This window comes from Marmota marmota, unplaced genomic scaffold (genome assembly GCF_001458135.2).
Source record: "Marmota marmota marmota unplaced genomic scaffold, marMar, whole genome shotgun sequence".
Lineage (NCBI taxonomy): Eukaryota > Metazoa > Chordata > Mammalia > Rodentia > Sciuridae > Marmota > Marmota marmota.
Genome location: NW_025999853.1, coordinates 49,165,206 through 49,182,764, shown reverse-complemented (window position 1 = coordinate 49,182,764; position 17,559 = coordinate 49,165,206). Strand labels below are relative to the sequence as shown.

The 17,559-nt window shown below is 41.2% G+C and overlaps 1 protein-coding gene across 11 annotated transcripts in view; it reads left to right on the top strand.

Annotated features, from left to right (window-relative positions):
• Positions 1–17,559, top strand: part of Rbms2 (RNA binding motif single stranded interacting protein 2) — a 78,646-nt gene that overhangs the window by 55,113 nt on the left and 5,974 nt on the right. For 9 of the 11 annotated variants that reach the window (XM_048807180.1, XM_048807152.1, XM_048807149.1 and 6 more), the window contains 11 exons: positions 3,090–3,148; positions 4,048–4,139; positions 5,462–5,619; positions 11,071–11,150; positions 11,282–11,391; positions 11,722–11,768; positions 11,929–12,022; positions 15,521–15,598; positions 15,927–16,037; positions 16,736–16,816; positions 17,255–17,341. In XM_048807180.1, coding sequence (XP_048663137.1) covers positions 3,090–3,148; positions 4,048–4,139; positions 5,462–5,619; positions 11,071–11,150; positions 11,282–11,391; positions 11,722–11,768; positions 11,929–12,022; positions 15,521–15,598; positions 15,927–16,037; positions 16,736–16,816; positions 17,255–17,335 — 991 coding nt within the window. In that variant the 3' untranslated portion in view covers positions 17,336–17,341. The other 2 variants (XM_048807156.1, XM_048807162.1) reach the window with 2 other exon arrangements.

The window sequence follows — 17,559 nt, the reverse complement described above, 5'->3', positions numbered from 1 at the left end:
CCCCCCACATACGGGGGTGGGGCAACCGGCACCATATCTTTTTTTAGATATTCTACCTCCTCCTCTTCAGAGTTTTGTTGACCGATATTAGCTCCCTTCCCCTTTTTACAGTAGGCCTTTTTTTTCTTTTTTATTTTTATCTTACGTAGTTGTTGTAACAATATATCAAGGTCCTCAGAACTCTCTGAGTCGCTTGTGTTCTCAGGCGTTTTTAATTTGGTCAAGTTTGGGTAGAGCCTTCTCCTATTTTCATTTTCAGGCTCTTTTGTCTTCTCACTACTCTTACTCTTAATACTCTCTGCCACTTCACTATGCGATCCTTCAGATTTTTTCTCATGTAGTTGCTCAAGAACAGCCTGACCCTCACTCACAGCTTCTTGGCATTTGCTATCTGCTATACATCCTCTAACTAACTTCCAAAGTGGTATAACACCACCCTCTAAGGTGCCTTGTTCACGAGCAAAATCTAGATCTTTCCCTAATTTGTCCCAGCTAGGAATCGTAAGACTCCCTGAAAAGGCAAACCAAGGAGCTGCTATATCAGCTTTTCTCAAAAACATCTGTAAAGTGCTCTGCTTTACCTTAAGTCCTTTTGAACGTAGCAACCCATCTAGGGCCAACAAAATTGGGCTTGAAGAAGTAGCGCCCATAATGTCTCCAAAGATATAATGAAAGTGAAAGTACAAAAATCCCCGCTCTCTCCTTTTCTTCGGAGGAGCGTTCCGTTCTATGAAATCCCCGCTCTCTCCTTTTCTACAGAGGAGCGTCCCGCTACTTACTTGCGGATTCCCACTTTACCTGGGAACTTACTGGTGCACCACCCTGACTGCTGAAAGTTCTGGATCCTGGGTTTGAGGAATATGTTCCCCGTATGGGCCACCAACTGTCGCGACCCCTCGCCGGCAAGGGAAAACACGACACAGGATTCTTCTTTTAGCAGTTTATTCAGGCCTTGAGTCATGTATCATCTTCTAGCGCCCGCCGCCCGAACACACCCAAGCACAGCTTAATAAAGCCCCCCGCATCCCAATCCTAAGCCGCCACGTGGATCTCTCTCATAGGGTGATAAGGGATTGTGCGCCAACTCTCCATAAAAGGAGTTGTTTATCACAGGCCACAGTGGAAGCCGGCGCCATCTTCTAATGGCGGCCACGGTTTATAAGAATGGCTTACCACACTAGGCAAGTGCTCTATCTCTGAGCCACAACCCCAACTCCCAGATGACTTTTTTTGTATGTGTATGTTTGTGGTTGTGATACTGGGGATTGAACCCAGGGACTCCTTACCATGAACTACATTCTCAGCCCTTCTTATTCTAATTTTGAATAAGGTCTTTCGAAGGTACCAGGCTGGCCTCAAACCTGTGATCCTCTTGCCTCAGCCTCCCAAGTCACTGAGATTACAGCCGTTTCCCATTATGGCCATCTTCACACGACTTTCTTTAATATTTATTTTTTTAGTTTTAGGTGGACACAGTATCTTTATTTTACATTTATGTGGTGCTGAGAATCGAACCCAGAGCCTTACGCATGTAGGCGAGTACACTACCACTTGAACCACATCCCCAGCCCACACGATTTTCTTTCTTTTTTTCTTTTTTAAAGAGAGAGAGAGAATTTTAATATTTATTTATTTATTTTAGTTTTCGGCGGACACAACATCTTTTGTTTTTGTATGTGGTTCTGAGGATTGAACCCGGGTGCACGCATGCCAGGCGAGCGTGCTACCGCTTGAACCACATCCCCAGCCCCAACACGACTTTCTTAATACTGCTGTTACACTGGTCTTGTTCCTATTCCCTTCACTAGTATACATAATTTTTTTCTCTTTCCCTGTTTTTTTATTGGTGTATCATAATTGTACATATTGATGGGTACACTCAAATGTTGACAATGAAAAAAGAAAGTCTTAGAATGTGGTAAGGCAGGGGAGAGAGCCATTTGTTATAGGTTAAACTTGATGTCTCTTGAATATTACAACAATAATAATAGCACTTAAGATTTTTCAAGTGCTTTCCATGTGGTAAACATTAGTGCTTTATATTCATTAATTCATTTTATATTCCCAACAATCCTATTTCCCTTTATAGATGATGAAGCCGAGCCATTTCAGAAAAGTTTAATGACTTGTCCAAGACCAAACCTAGCTAGAAAGTGGCAGAACCAGGATTTGAACCAAAGCAGTTTGACTTAGGTTGGCCTTCATTAGGGGTCAGTAAAGGGATGAAAATGGATGTCAGAGAAAAGAAATGTCTATAGTTTGTCCAAAAGGAGACAAATAATGTGAAGGATTATTTTTAGTACTCAAGGAATAACAGCCAGAGCTCTGCACTTACTCTGCCTTGTGGGTATTGCCAAGCATCTTTCCCAAAAGACAGTCATCTCTATCCAACTAGTGTTTGAGTTTTAGTTGAGGAAAAAGAGAGAAATGTATTGGTATTATAAGGACTATAGTCAGTTCATTTCTTTGTAGGCTTCTTTGAAGTGATAGGTTTCTATTAATGGTGACATTTCTATTTTTTTTTTTTTTTGGTACCGGGGATTGGTCAGGGGCTTTCGACCGCTGAGCCACATGCCCAGCCCTATTTTGTATTTTATTTAAAGACAGGGTCTCACTGAGTTGCTAATCGCCTCGCTTTTTGCTGAGGTTGGCTGTGAACTTGCAATCCTCCTGCCTCAGCCTCCCTGAGTTGCTGGGATTACAGGTGTGCACCACACCAAATGATGGCTCTTTATCATTTTTATTAAGATAAATAGGAAAAGTAGTCCTACTGGGAGCACATGAAGGGCATGGATTAATCTAGTTGTCTTAATCTCTGTCCTATTGTTAGTCCCTGTCCCCAGATTATCACTTTTCTTTTATTTTTTTAGGGGGGACTAGGAATTGAACCCAGAGGTGCTTAGTCATTGGGCCACATCCCCAGCCCTTTTTATTTTTTATTTTGAGACAGGGTCTCAGTAAGTTGCTCAGGGGCTCACTAAATTGCTGAGGCTGGCTTTGAACTTGTTATCCTCCTGCCTTTCTAGTTGGTAGGATTACTGGATATGCCACTGTGCTCAGCTGTCACTTTGCATTTTTCTTTCCCTTAGATTCGGCAAGATTGTCTCCACGAAGGCCATACTGGACAAGACCACAAACAAATGCAAAGGTAAGAGAATACTTGTCCTTGGGGATGGAGAATAGCAGTGAGTGAAGCCATCTTTGCCTCTGAGAGAGAGAGAGGCAAGGGATGGTCTTTGTTGCTGAGAGAGCCTGAGTACCCAGTGCCCAGGAAAAGTCTCTGAGGTTTTCAGACTCAAAAGACAAGTGGATATTTAGATTAATTGGTGCCAGATGACTAGAGCTGTTTGAGAAGCCAAAGTCAGAATGCTGCACAGAGTTCCTTGAGTCCCTTGGGTCCACTTTGACCTCATGTTTCCCTGGATGAGGTGCTAAAGGTTGGCAGGAAATTTTTTTTTAGGTTTTTTTTTTTTTTTTTTTTACTTTGTAAAGCAATGTATATGCCTTTTGATTGTGGTGGAAGGATGATTCAGTAGATGTTATTTTCCAAGAATGAGTAGTTTTATTTGGGGTTTTTAGCAGTTCTGAGTGGAGCTGAAGAATGGAAGGAGGAAAAAGGGCTGTGGGTTGGGGGGGTGGGCTTCTTCCAGCAGGTGGCTGGGTGGCCATTTGTCCAGGAGAGGCTATATTCCCCACATGCCTAGCATTTCTGGGGTGTATCTAGGAAAGAAGGCAGGGTTTTCTTTTAGAAGTGTGGAGGAGGGCTGTGGGTTATTAGAAGGCCTAGATCCTAAAATCTCAGATTTTTTAAAGGGGAGGGCAGGGGTACCACAAAGACCTCATTTCCTTTGGCATCCTTAACCACAAAGTAGACCCAACCTCAGAGCATGAGAAGCACATGGATAGCCACCTGAAACCTGTTAATTTGTCTTTCTCCCTGCCACTTCCCTTACATGGATCATAACTCTTCTCTGTCTCCTGAAAAGCCTGAGCATCCTACCTCCCTTACACCTCCCACCTCCCCGTGATGCTGTTTCCCTGTTCCAGGCTATGGCTTTGTGGATTTTGACAGTCCTTTAGCAGCACAGAAGGCTGTAACAGCTCTGAAAGCCAGTGGTATACAGGCACAAATGGCAAAGGTAAGGCTGCCACTCCAGTCTATTCCTCCAAGGGGTCTAGTTACCACTAAAGTTCCAGTTCAAAGGCTTCCAGAGTGAAAGCCTTGAAATACCCCATGAAATTGATAGGCAAGCACTGTCTGTCCCTGGGTCTAGTCAGTCTGTATATGGGTCCATTGAGCATTCCTGGGTATTGGAGCAAGATTGTATTCAGTCTGCGGCAGATAGCTCTGTCCACTCTGTTCCTCTCGCCAAGTTATTATAAGCCTGCAGGAGGGTCAGGAGGCCTCTTGCAATCCTGCTGCCTATCTCCACCCTGGCCCCACTTCCCTACCAGAGGGATTGTGGTCATTTTGCAACATTCTCTGAAGAAGTCTGTTGTGCAATTCAGAGGTTCTGAACAATGCTCTCCCCCTCCCAACACTATTCCTAGTAGGGGCAGGGAGTGGAGTGGGGAGCCAGAGGGAAGCCACAGCAAGGAAGGAAACTGTTTCTCCTGCTCAGATCTGTCTGGAACTGTTTTTGGTCTAGATTACTAGAAAACTAGAAGCTTGTCTTGTATCTTCTCTTTGGTGGGGTTGTCCTCTTGCCTTTCTGAAGCCATCATGAACACTATGTCTAGAATTAATGAGGCAGGACTGCCAGATGCTTCTCTCTGTAATAAAGAAAAAGGAAACCCTGAAGGCAAAGGCCAAAGAGGGGTTAAGGTTGCTGGTGATCACTGCCCAGGGCAGAGTGACTGCTTAAGTTCTTAAAAACAGCCATCAGAAGATACTGCCATTGCTTGCCTTCTGGGGGACCCTCTGGGTCTTCCTTCTGATATAAAGGGCTCTGACTGCAGCTCCAGCCTGTAGGAGCCTTCAGAAGTTTTCAGGATTTGTGGTGACCACTGAGCTACACATCTGGTCCTTTCTCTGTCCCCTTCTCCCCTCTTCCTGCTTTTCTTTCAGTCAGGGGGTGAACAAGCATTCCTACTCCAAGATTGTACTGTGACCGGAAGAGGGGGAGGGGGGCTACTCAAAACAATCCATCCTTGGTGAGAGCAGTCCAAGAAAATCCAGCCTCTGGGGCAGGCTGCTGGGGAGAGGGGGTGCTACTCAGCCTACTTCTTAAAGAGACAGCCAGGTACTATCCATGACTTGTATAGTACTAGAAATGGTAAATCTGTTTTTTGGGTTTTTTTTGTCTTATTGGACTGTGTAACAGATAGTTAAGATTCTCTTTCTTTATGTGGAACCCTTTCTACTATCTCTTTTCTGAAATGTCATTTTATAGATGATAGCTGAAAGTAGGAGGGGAATAAAGGATGTGAGCTTTATTTTCTCTCTTTTTTGTTTCCATAGCAACAGGAGCAAGACCCCACAAACTTATACATCTCAAACCTTCCACTGTCAATGGATGAGCAAGAACTGGAGGGGATGCTGAAGCCCTTTGGACAGGTTATCTCCACCCGAATTCTTCGAGACACCAGTGGAATCAGCAGAGGGGTTGGCTTTGCAAGGTGAGAGATGTGAAAGTGGAAAATGATGAGGTTAATAAAGTGTCACTTGGGAAGGCACCAACATCCCCCCCCCCACACACACACCAAGGGACCAAACTATTGGTCAAAAATACTTGACTGTAGGAGCTGAGGTTGTGGCCCAATGGCAGAGCTATCCCCTAGCACGTGCGAGGCCCTGGCTTCAATTCTCAGCACCACATAAAAATAAATAAATAAATAAAAGGTATTGTGTCCAACTACAACTAAAAAATAAGTATTAAAAAAATACTTGACTGTGTGGCTCAAGCGGTAGCGTGCTCGCCTGGCATGTGTGCCGCCCGGGTTCTATCCTCAGCACCACATACAAACAAAGATGTTGTGTCCGCCCATAACTAAAAAATAAATATTAAAAAATTCTCTCTCTCTCTCTCCCTCTCTCTCTCTCATTCTCTCTTGAAAAAAAAAAAGAAAAAAAAATACTTGACTGTAAATCAGAAGTTTATTTATTTATTTGGGTCAGGGGATTGAACCCAGAAGTGATTTACCACTGAGCTACATCCCTAGCTCTTTTTTTTTTTTTTTTTTTTAATTTCAAGGCAGGGTCTTACTAAGTTGCTCATGACCTAACTAATTGCTGAGACTGGTCTTGAACCTGTGATCCTTCTGTCTCAGGCTCCTGAGTTGTTGGGATTATGGGCATGTACCACCACACCCAGCACTGGAGATTAATTTACATTAGTGATTTTCTTAAGCTGTTCCTTAGAGCTGCAGAACTCTCCAGGGTGCCCACTTCTGGACTCAGGTGTCATTGTTTTGAGATTTCAGTCTCTCCCAGCCTACTTAAGAAACTGTTCTGCTTTTATTTATTCTAAGATTGTGTTTGATTAGAGATTCTCTTGCCTTTTTTATTTGAAAGTTACTAGACTAAGTAATCTGAACACACTTTTTTATATAACAATGTCTTGCCTGACCTATGAACACTCCCTTGGTTGAACACTCCCTGATTATTGCAGATTTGGGGACTAATGAATAGGTCCTCTTCCCTACCAGGCTCAATCTGGGCAGCTCCACCTGCTGGCAATCCCAGGTAAAACCACAGTGGTTTCTAGGCTTGTCATCACTTTTTTTTTTTTCCAGCTCCCATATTTTCTTCTTTGTGGGGTGGGGGGCGGATTGAGTTCAGGGGCACTCTACTACAAAACTACATACCCAGCCTTTTAAACATTTTTTAAAATTTTGAAGACAGGGTAATGCTAAATTTCCCAGGCTGGCCTTGAACTTGCTATTGAGTTGCTTGGTGTTATAGGCATGAGCCACTGCACCTGGCAGGAAAATACTTTTATTTCACTCATATTTACTCTACTTACTCTAGTGATATGTGCCTGTTAGACACTGTACAAATTCTCAAACCGTGGAACCAGAATGGATAACCTCACCCTCATTTCCTGTCGCACACTGGCTTTCTTATGGTACTTGCTTTTGTCATAGCGACTATTGAAAACAATTTTGCAAAATATAATTGTAGGGGAAAGTAATGTCAAAACAGTGGCCTACTTTAAGTTAGTATTTTACACAACATCCAACAGATGTTTCTCCATTTTTCTTCAAGTGTGCCTTTTTTAGTTTCTCACAGTGGCCCAGGATGCATGAAAGTACAATCTGGGAATTGTGGCTTTGAAGACTATAAAAACTATGAAGCTGGGTTCAGTGGCTCATGCCTATAATCCCAGTGGCTAATGAGGCTGAGGCAAGAGGATTGCAAGTTCAAAGCCAGCCTTAGTAACTTAGAGAGGCCCTAAGCAACTTAGTGAGACCCTGTCTCTAAATGAAATATAAAAAAGGACTGAGGATATGGCTCAATGGTTAAGTTCCCCTGGGTTCAATCCCTGGTATCACAAAAACAAAACAAAACAAAAAACAATGAAAAAAAAAAGAAACAATTATGAATTTTCTTCTGTTTTTATGTTAACATCTATAATTTTTCTTCATACATTTAGATTCTTGCTAAGTGTAATTTCTGTATATCGATATTTTAAGTAAAACTCTTACACGATTTTTAAATGTATCCAAATGAGATCTAAATATAGTAATTTGTTACATAAAATTGTCCCTTTAAAAATGTATGTGCCAGGGGCTGGAGTGGTGGCTCAGTGGTAGAGCGCTTGCCTAACATGTGTGAAGCACTGAGTTCAATTCTCAGCACTACATATAAATAAATAAATAAACATCTATTGCCAACTAAAAAATATTAAAAAAGAAAAATGTATGTGCCAGCTATATACAGTGGGGCACACATATAATCCCAGTGGCTCTAGAGGCTGAGGCAGGAGGGTTTCAAATTCAAAGCCAGCTTCAGAAATTTAGCAAGACCTTAAGCAACTTAGTGAGACCCTGTCTCAAAATAAAAATAAATAAAAGGGCTGGAGATATGTCTCCATAGTAAAGTGTCCTGGGTTCAATCCCCAGTATCAAAAATCAAACAAACAAACAATACTGTATGGACCAGGGCTAAGGATGTGGCTCAGTGGTAGAGTGCTTGCCTAGCATGCATGAGGCCCTGGTTTTGATCCCCAGCACTGCAAACAGCAACAAAAAATATACGGGCCATTTCTTTCTTAATAGTCATACACCTCATATTGTTCTTATAACATTCCTTTTATCTTCTTGATCTTGTGTTTGCATGTCATTTTCCTAGAGACTTATATTTGAGTCTTTCTGTGGATCATCCTTGTTTCCTTTCAACAAAATGTGTGTGTGTGTGTGTGTGTGTGTATAAATTAAAACTTTTTTTCCTTGTGGCCATTAGGCTGTGTGTATATTAACCCATGAGAGAATTATCTTTACAATTATTAGTCAACAGGCACACCATACATCATAAATATATTAAAATGTTCATACAAAATTATTTTATATAAAATAAACTTTGTTGAAAATTAATCTCCTATGACATGGATGAGTTTTATTTTCTTTAGATTTTTCTTATTAGGTCATGTAGCCAGCAATGAATATTGTTTGTTGCTATAACAAGTGAGGGCTTAACACCAGTTTCGTTCCTCTTTTTTGTTTTTATGCTGAGAAACCTTGTTCATATAAATGAGTAGATGAGAATGGAAGGGGCTTTGTTACAGTGAGAATTCTTTGGATTACTTCTGAATTATATGCCAAGAACCAAAGTGATCTGTCATCACAATTGATTTTTTTGTGCATTGACAAGTTTCTAAAGTCTTCCAACTTTTTGGAAGCAAATAATTTCCATCTGACTTATAAAAAGGATTTGAAATTTAGTCATTAATATCTGCTGTTGAGTTTTAGGCTGGATAAGAAGTAAATTAAGACAGTGGTTATGAGAAGGGACTTTAGCCTTGACCATTAGCAGTCATGAGTCCTCCTTCAGGCAGATCCCTGGAGGAAAGAGTTTTGAGGAAGTTGAGGTTCTAAACACTCTGCCTACTCATGCTTTGGAAGGACTGTAAGTAGAAGTTACTGAACTGAAGATCACTGCTCTAGAATATCTAACTGATTTTCTCTAAAAATGGTTTTCCCTGAAAGGTTCCACCTGAGGCCTTTTATTTGTATTTTTGGTGTTGAAGATTTAATCCAGGGGTATTTTACCACTGAACTATATCCCCAGCCCTTTTTAAATTTTGCCTCTCTAATTTTCTGAGGCTGGCCTTGAGAGGCTGGCCCTCAGATTACAAGCATGTGCCACCACACCTGGCTCCTGGCCCTTTTTACTTATTATTATTATTCCTTTTTTTTCTTTACTGGGGATTGAACCCAGGGGCACTTTACCACTAAGCTAAATCCCCAGCCCTTTATATGTTTTTATTTTGATTCACGGTCTCACTAAGTTGCTTAGGGCCTCGCTAAATTGCTGAGGCTGGCCTCAAAATTGCAATCCTCCTTCCTTAGCTTCCTAAGTCATTGAGATGATAGGTGTGTGCCTTCGAGCCTGGTTTATTTGAGGCTTTCTTAAAGTTGCTTCCTGTAGAGGAATTATTAATGTTTTTAGTGGTTATTGTAATAGAAAGTATACTGACTTAATTTAAATGTGGTAGTAGATGAAGAAACAACATATAGGCCCTTATAATTTTTAGAACACATCTATATACTATATATTATCTCAATCAATCTATACATCACTGATTGAGTTTGATTGTCTCTAAAGCACAAATAAGGAATGGGTCCAGAGGGTTTTTTGGAATGTTCTAACAGAGTTCAGGGTGGTAAACTGGTGCTGATATCTAGATGTTCTGATCCCTTACTCAGTCCTCGTTGCCCAGAAAGAAACTTCAGCCTAGTAGTTCCCAGTATTCCTCTTCCTATTACTATGGACCATGAGCCCTTTATTAACAGATTCCTAAAATCTTAATAATGTCATCAGTAGCTAAGTGGGCCTCAATAAAGGCCCACTTAGAAGCAAAAAATAAATATTGCAAAATCTTAGCTTGTACAGTTTCCTTAGTATAAAGAACAATGTTCATTAGGATTTTTTATTTGGGGGGGTACCAGGGATTGAACTCAGGGGCACTCAACCACTGAGTCACATCCCCAGCCCAATTTTGTGTTTTATTAGAGACAGGGTCTCCCTGAATTGCTTAGCGCCTCGCCTTTGCTAAGGCTGGCTTTGAACTTGCGATCCTCCTGCCTCAGCCTCCTGAGCCACAGGGATTACAGGCATGTGCCATTGTGCCCGGCTTCCATTAGGATTTTATGATAAAAAATAATAAAGTCTAGCCAGATGTGATGGCACATGCCTTGGTGGTAATCCCAAACCCTGTGACAAAATAAAAAAACACTGTGGATATGTCTCAGAGGTAGAGTGCTCCTGAATCTCAAGGAAAAAAAAAAAAGTTATGAACAGTGGTGCATGCCTCAGGTAGGAAGATCACAAGTTTGAGACCAGCCTGGGCAACTTAGCAAGACCCTGTCTCAAAAAGGACTGGGGCTGTAGCTCAGTGGTAAAGCACCCCTGTTTTAATCTCCAATACTGAAAAAGGGGGGGGTTGGAGATATAGCTTAGTGATGGTAGAGCCCTGAGTTCAATCCCCAGTACTGCTAAAAATTAAAAATAGTAATTTAACAGCTACTATTTCTTATATTCTTATTTCGGTGCCAGACACAATGATAGCCTCATTTATCAGTGTCCTTTTTTTTTTTTAGCAGTGCTTGGGATCAAACCCAGGGCCTTGTTCATGCTAGGCAAGCACTCTATCACTGACTGAACCTCATTCCAATCCCAATCAGAGTCTTTTTTGGATTATTAATAGCTTGAAGACCTCCATTATTTTAGGATTCCTTGCAGGAGATGGTTGAGGGGATCTTCTTTAGATGTTGCATAAGCTGCAGAAACTCTTATGTTTTTATAGTCATAACTTTTGAACTTTTGGGAAACTTAGGGCATTCTCTTTGAATGTGTAGAGAGCACAGATCTTGGAGAAGCTAGAGCCTAACCCCTCTTGTGCTTCTTAGGATGGAGTCCACAGAGAAGTGTGAAGCTATCATCACCCACTTTAATGGAAAATATATTAAGACTCCCCCTGGAGTACCAGGTGAGGCATCTGGGAATCAGGCTGAGAGCCACATGTTGTTCCTTCCAGTTAAGATTCTGGAGGAGTTTTGCATGAGTATGTCTGCTCATTGAGGTGAGACTCAGCTGCCTGTCTACTTTCTGTTTTGCCAGCCCCGTCCGATCCCTTGCTTTGTAAATTTGCTGATGGTGGGCCAAAGAAACGACAAAACCAAGGAAAATTTGTGCAAAATGGACGGGCCTGGCCAAGGAGTGGAGACATGGTAAGAGGTCCCTGAAAACAGGTTTATTAAGGACATTAAAGTGGAATGGAAATTACTATAGTTTAATTTCTGTGAGCTTAGGTGGCCAGCTTGAGAGCTCTAGGGTGTAAATGAGAAATGCTGATGGCTTAACAAAATCTCGAGTGTGGGTCTTGAGTGAGTGGGGTTCTGCAGCCTTTACAGTTGGAACAACTCAGCAATTGTAGTGGGACTTGTCCAGAATTTAATTAGTTGAACTTTTTAAAAAACATCCCCAGCCTTGGCATTCTGGTTTTGTTCCTGTTCTTACCCAAAGGTTCACAGTATGAATTCTATGTTCTTTCCTTATAGGGTGGAATGGCCTTGACTTATGACCCCACCACAGCTCTTCAGAATGGGTAAGTGTCTTTTACATAATCGAGTCACCTGAAAATGACCATGGCCTGTGGATATTTCATCTTGATTTTCAAATAGCAATTAGTGGAAAGTGGCTATGCTTTCATCAGAGGACCTTGGGGTTTCCTGTGACTTTTTACTGAGTAAGGTTCCTTCCTACAGGTTTTACCCAGCCCCTTATAACATCACCCCCAACAGGATGCTGGCTCAGTCTGCACTCTCCCCATATCTTTCATCTCCTGTGTCGTCTTATCAGGTACGTTCACACCCAAAAAAAGGGAGTGGTGATTTTCCCTACCATGTGTTTTAGGTGAAGGAATGTAAGGTGAGAAATGAGAAACACCTTGGTTTTTGTTTTTTTCTTTCTATAAACTACATAAAAATAATGTTACATAAAAGTATAAACTGATGTGTGTGTGTGTGTGCGTGTGTGTAAACAGCATTTATGTCTGTCTGTGTGAACACATGATTTAGAGGCATCCTCTTTCTCTTTTCACCACCGCCACAAGTAAACCCTTATTGATTTCCTTTTGTATAGCATTTCCCATATTTTTCTTCATGCAAACATACACATATGTGTAGGGTTTGGGGAGTTGTGTATTTTATTAAAAATCAGACCATATTAAATATATTTTTATTTTATATTCATCTCACCTAATATGTTAGGCAAATGATTCTCAAAGTGTGGTCCCTGTCCCTGCACTTTTGGCATTACCTGGGAACTTATAAGAAATATGAATTTTTAGACTCTACTCCAGAGCTACAGAATTAGAAACTCTGAGAATAAGGCCCAACAAAAATCTGGATTTTAACAAGCCTTCCAGATGATTCTACTGTAGTTGACATTGAGATCCTTTGCTCTAATTATTTCTTTTTAAATGATTGCCTTATATTTCATCCCAGAATTCTTCTACTCTGCCCCAGTGAAGGATATTAACTTACATTCAGTTTTGCTGCTACAAATAATGCTTTGGAAGCAGTCTTGTACCTGTATTCTTATGGGTGCATTCATTCCTGGGAGCTAGAGTCCCAGGAAAGCACTTGCTAGGTTGAACAGTATATGGATTTTCAGATTTATCCAAGTTGCCAGATTGCTTTCTACAAAAGCTGTGTCAATTCAGGTTTCCATCAGCAATGTTTCCATCACCATTTTTCTCTAACCATAGCTGTCTGCTTTGGAAAAGTGTTTCTTGTCTTGATGAGTGCAGAATACATTGTTACTTTAATTTTCATTTCTTTGACTGCAAGTGAATTTTTTGCTTGTCATATTTTGATTTGCCCTTCCCTGATTGCTGTTCTTCTGATTTGCCCATTTTTCTATTTAGTTATTTGTCTTTTCCCCATCAATTTATACAAACTCTTGATTTAAGTATTCTCAGAATGTTACCTTAGTTAAAAATATTTTTTTCTGAGCTTATTCTTTCTCTGTTGATTTTGTGGCCCTGGAACTTTAACTGTGTTCTCTGGGTCATTTAGAGAACTCTCTAAAACCTAGGCACCATACTCAGAGTTTTCTGTTCTGTCAATCTAGTAGGGAAGGAAAGAACATGCATTTCTAACAAGTCCCCAGGTGATTCTCCTGCTGCTCCTACTGTTGGATGGTTCATGGACCATACTGTGGGAATCATTAGTTTTTGCCATATGAAAGTTTTAAGTTTGCCTATTATTAAACATCTCTGGCCGGGCATGGTGGTACACACATGGTAATCCCAGCGACTCAGAAGGCTGAGGCAGGAGGAGCACAAGTTCAAGACCACCTCAGCAATGTAGGCCCTAAGAAACTTAGCAAGACCCTGTCTCAAAATTAAAAAAGGTTAGGGATTGGGCTCAGTGATTAAGCACCCCTGGGTTCAATTCCCTGAACCAAAAACCAAACAAACAAAAAAACCCTCTGTGTTATTATTATTATCGTTATTTTGGCACTGTAGATTGAACCCAGGACACTTTACCACTGAGCTACATCCCCAGCCCTTTTATTTTGAGGCAGAGTCTTCCTAAGATGCTTAGGGCCTCACTAAGTTGCTGAGGCTGGACTTAAGCTTGTAATCCTCCTGCCTCAGCCTTCTAAATTGCTGGGATTACAGGCATGTGCCATTATGCCTGCTCTCTCTCTTTTATATCTTTTAAATTTTGTGTCTTAATTTAAAAAGTATTAGCTGAGTGCAGTGGCATGCTTTTATAGTATACTATATTGTATGTGTGATCTCTAAGATTTTATTTTATTGTTTTACACTTAAATGTGTAATCATGGGGCTGGGGTTGTGGCTCAGTGGTAGAGCACTTGCCCAGCAGGAGTTAGGCACTGGGTTCAATTCTTGGCACTACATAAAAATAAAAATAAATAAAATAAAGGTATTGTGTCCATCTACATCTAACAAAAAGAAATATTTTTTTAAAAAGTTTAATAATCAGGAACTTATTTTTGTGTATGGTACAAGATAGGAGTCCTTTTATATTTTCCTCCAGAATTTTAATTTAGTCCCAGCACCAAATTATTAAATAATGCATCCTTTTCCTGTTGAATTAAAATGCCCTGGCAACCTATAATATTCATTCTTTTTGTGTATGTGTATGTGGTACTGGGGTTGAATCCAGGAGTGCTCTACCACTGCGCTACATCCCCAGTCCATTTTATTTTATTTTAATTTTTTTTTTTGAGGCAAGGTTTTATTAAATTGCCAAGACTGGCCGTGAACTTGAGCTCCTCCTGCTTCAACCTCTCTAGTCACTGAGATCATAGGCATGCACCATGGCACCTGGCTATAAAACATTTTCTGTGTCTGTAGATTTGCCTGTGCTGAACACTTCATACAAATGAAGTCATATGTTGTCCTTGGTGTTTCTTTCACTTAGCATGTTTTCACGTTTCATCCATGTTTTATCAATATCTCATTAATTTTTTGGCTGAAAAATATTTCATTGCATGGATATACCACATCTTGTTTATCCATTTATCATTTATCAGTTGATGGCCATTTGAAGTATTTCTAGCTAGTATGAATAATATTGCTATGAACATTCTTAGATAGATTTTTTAGGGGATACATATGTTTTCATTTCACTTGGGCATGAACCTGGGAGTAGAATTGCTGAGCTACATAGTATCCCTATGTTTAACTTTTTTAGGAACTGCTGAAGTATTTTCCTAAGTGATTGCATCATTTTATATTTCAACATCCATGTAAAACACTTATCTTTTTAATTAGAGCCATTCTCCTGGGTTTGTGTGGTGGTACACCATTGTGTTTTTTATTTGCTTTTGCACCTCTTTCATGTGCTTACTATCATTTGTGCACCTTCTATTGCATATGTTTTTCCAAATCCTTTGCCATTTTTGTTGTTTTGTTTTTTGGTACCAGGAATTGAACTCAGGGGCACTTGACCACTGAGCCACATCCCCAGCCCTATTTTTGTATTTTATTTAGAGACAGGATCTCACTGAGTTGCTTTAGCGCCTCACCCTTGCTGAGGCTGGCTTTGAACTCTCCATCCTCCTATCTCAGCTTCCTGAGCCGCTGGGATTACAGGTGTGCACCACCACATCAAGCTCTTTTGCCAATTTTTAATCAGGCTATTTATTGAATAGTTATGAGTTAATATTTTTAAAATAGCTTTTAGTAATGTTTCTATGCTCTGAGGGGGACATTTTTGGGGAACTTTGCTAAACATTATCAGATCATTGATAATTATTATCAGATCATTGAACAATAGTTTCTAGGCAGTTAACATTTCTGTTTGTTTTTGCTTACATCAGAGAGTGACTCAGACATCTCCTCTACAATTACCTAACCCATCTTGGATGCACCACCAGTCATACCTCATGCAGCCTTCAGTGAGTGTTCAGAAGTGGGCAGAAGCAAAAGAGGCAATTTGATGTAAAGAAAAGCAAAGGGCTTTGATGACAGGAGATGTGGGTGTGAGTTCTGGCTCAGTACCTTGTGCAGCCCTTAAATTCTCTGAGTGTTGTTCTTAGATAAGTGTCCCTCCAGACTGATGGGCAGAGTGCCTTTTCCTGTTATATGGCTTGGTTGCCGCTCACTATGGCTTTTAATTCCCAGTATTTAAAAATATCTGTCTTCAGCAGTCCCTTCATTATTACTGCCTTGGGTAACCTCACAGGATGCTGCCAACTAACTCTTTTCCTTTGTTATTGCCTCCAGGGTTCAGTTCTGACACCAGGGATGGATCACCCCATTTCTCTTCAGCCTGCCTCCATGATGGGGCCTCTTACCCAGCAACTGGGCCACCTCTCGCTCAGCACCACAGGCACGGTAAAGCCGGGTATTTCCGCTTATTAACTCCTGCAAGGAGTACCTGCATAGATACTTATGAATGATAGAGTCACTTCAGTGTCATTGAGGATGCACTCAGAATCGGAAATAAACTACAAAAATAATGATCCATAAGCCAGGAATGCAGTCATTTTTCTCCCCAGACTACCCCTTTTAACTGCTTCCTCGTTACAAAACTAAAATGTTTCTATGTGTGTATTAATTTAAGAGTTAAGACACATTTCCTAGAAATCCTTATCAAAATAGTAACAGAAAGAGCAGATGAAGCACCTCGGGTTTTCTGGGACTTGATCATTCTGTTGTGCACAGCAGGGCTAAAGGGCAGGGAATGCAGTGTGCTGGGGAAACAGCAGCAGGCAGTCAGGACAGAGGAGAGGAAGAAAGAAGGTCAAATTGGAAGAAGTGTGTCTAAGCCACTACCAGAGTGCCTTCAAGAAGCCAGTGCCCAGACCAACTGAATTGACTCTTTGGAGATAGAACACAGGCCTCAATATCTTAAAAAATTCCCCGGGTGCTTTATCTTTCATTTTAAAAATATGCAGTGCTGAGGACTGAACCCAGGGCCTCACATGTGCCAGGCAAGAGCTCTACCACTGAGCCACAACTCCAGCCCTGTCCCCAGGTGCTTTAAATGAACCAAGAGTCATTGCTCTACCTGGTTGATGTTTTTCTTCTAGTATATGCCAACGGCTGCAGCTATGCAAGGAGCTTACATCTCACAGTACACCCCTGTGCCTTCTTCCAATGTTTCAGTTGAGGTAAGAGTTACTTTTTTGGAGTGAAGATAGGACAATGACAGAGGCAGATCTTCCCCTGTCAATTGTTCCTTTTACAATGATGCTGTTTCTGGTTCACAAGTAACTGGTAGCTATATGAAGAGTGCAAGAAGAAAAGACTTAGTGTGTATTCATGAGTGAGGCCCTGGAGCCAGCTGGTAGTTAATACCAGGATGCTCCCTTGAATTGACTAGTGTGCCTTGGGAGGAAGGCAGGCTGTTTTGAACATAGAAGAACTTCTGAAGTTTTTTCCAAAGTGCCTGTGGTGTTTTACATTCCTTCCAGTGCTGAGGTGCTGTGTGTTGTGAGTGGGTGGGCTGGAGAGGCCTCTCAGCTTTGGGTGGGTTTTATCTAGGCTGCTTTGGAGGGAGCTGAGGAAAATAACACATAAGATGACTCTCCTTCCTGGATATGGTACAGGAGAACAGCAGCCAACAGAATCAAGTGGCAGTGGATACGCCCTCAGACCATGGGGTCTATTCTTTCCAGTTCAGCAAGTAACACTGGGTAAGAACCACATGTTGGGGAAGTGGGGTGTCCTAAACTAAGAGAGAGCAGCTCAGCCCTGCCTAAAGTGAGACAGGTTCTTGTGCTTGTCTTGCTCCCTCCCTACCCTCTCCCTTGGGATTTCCCTCCCCATCTTAAATAGAAAAGAGTTCTTGGACGTGCTCCCAGACTCCAGAGGGTTAGCCAGGTTATGCACCATCTGTAGCTTTGTTAAGGAC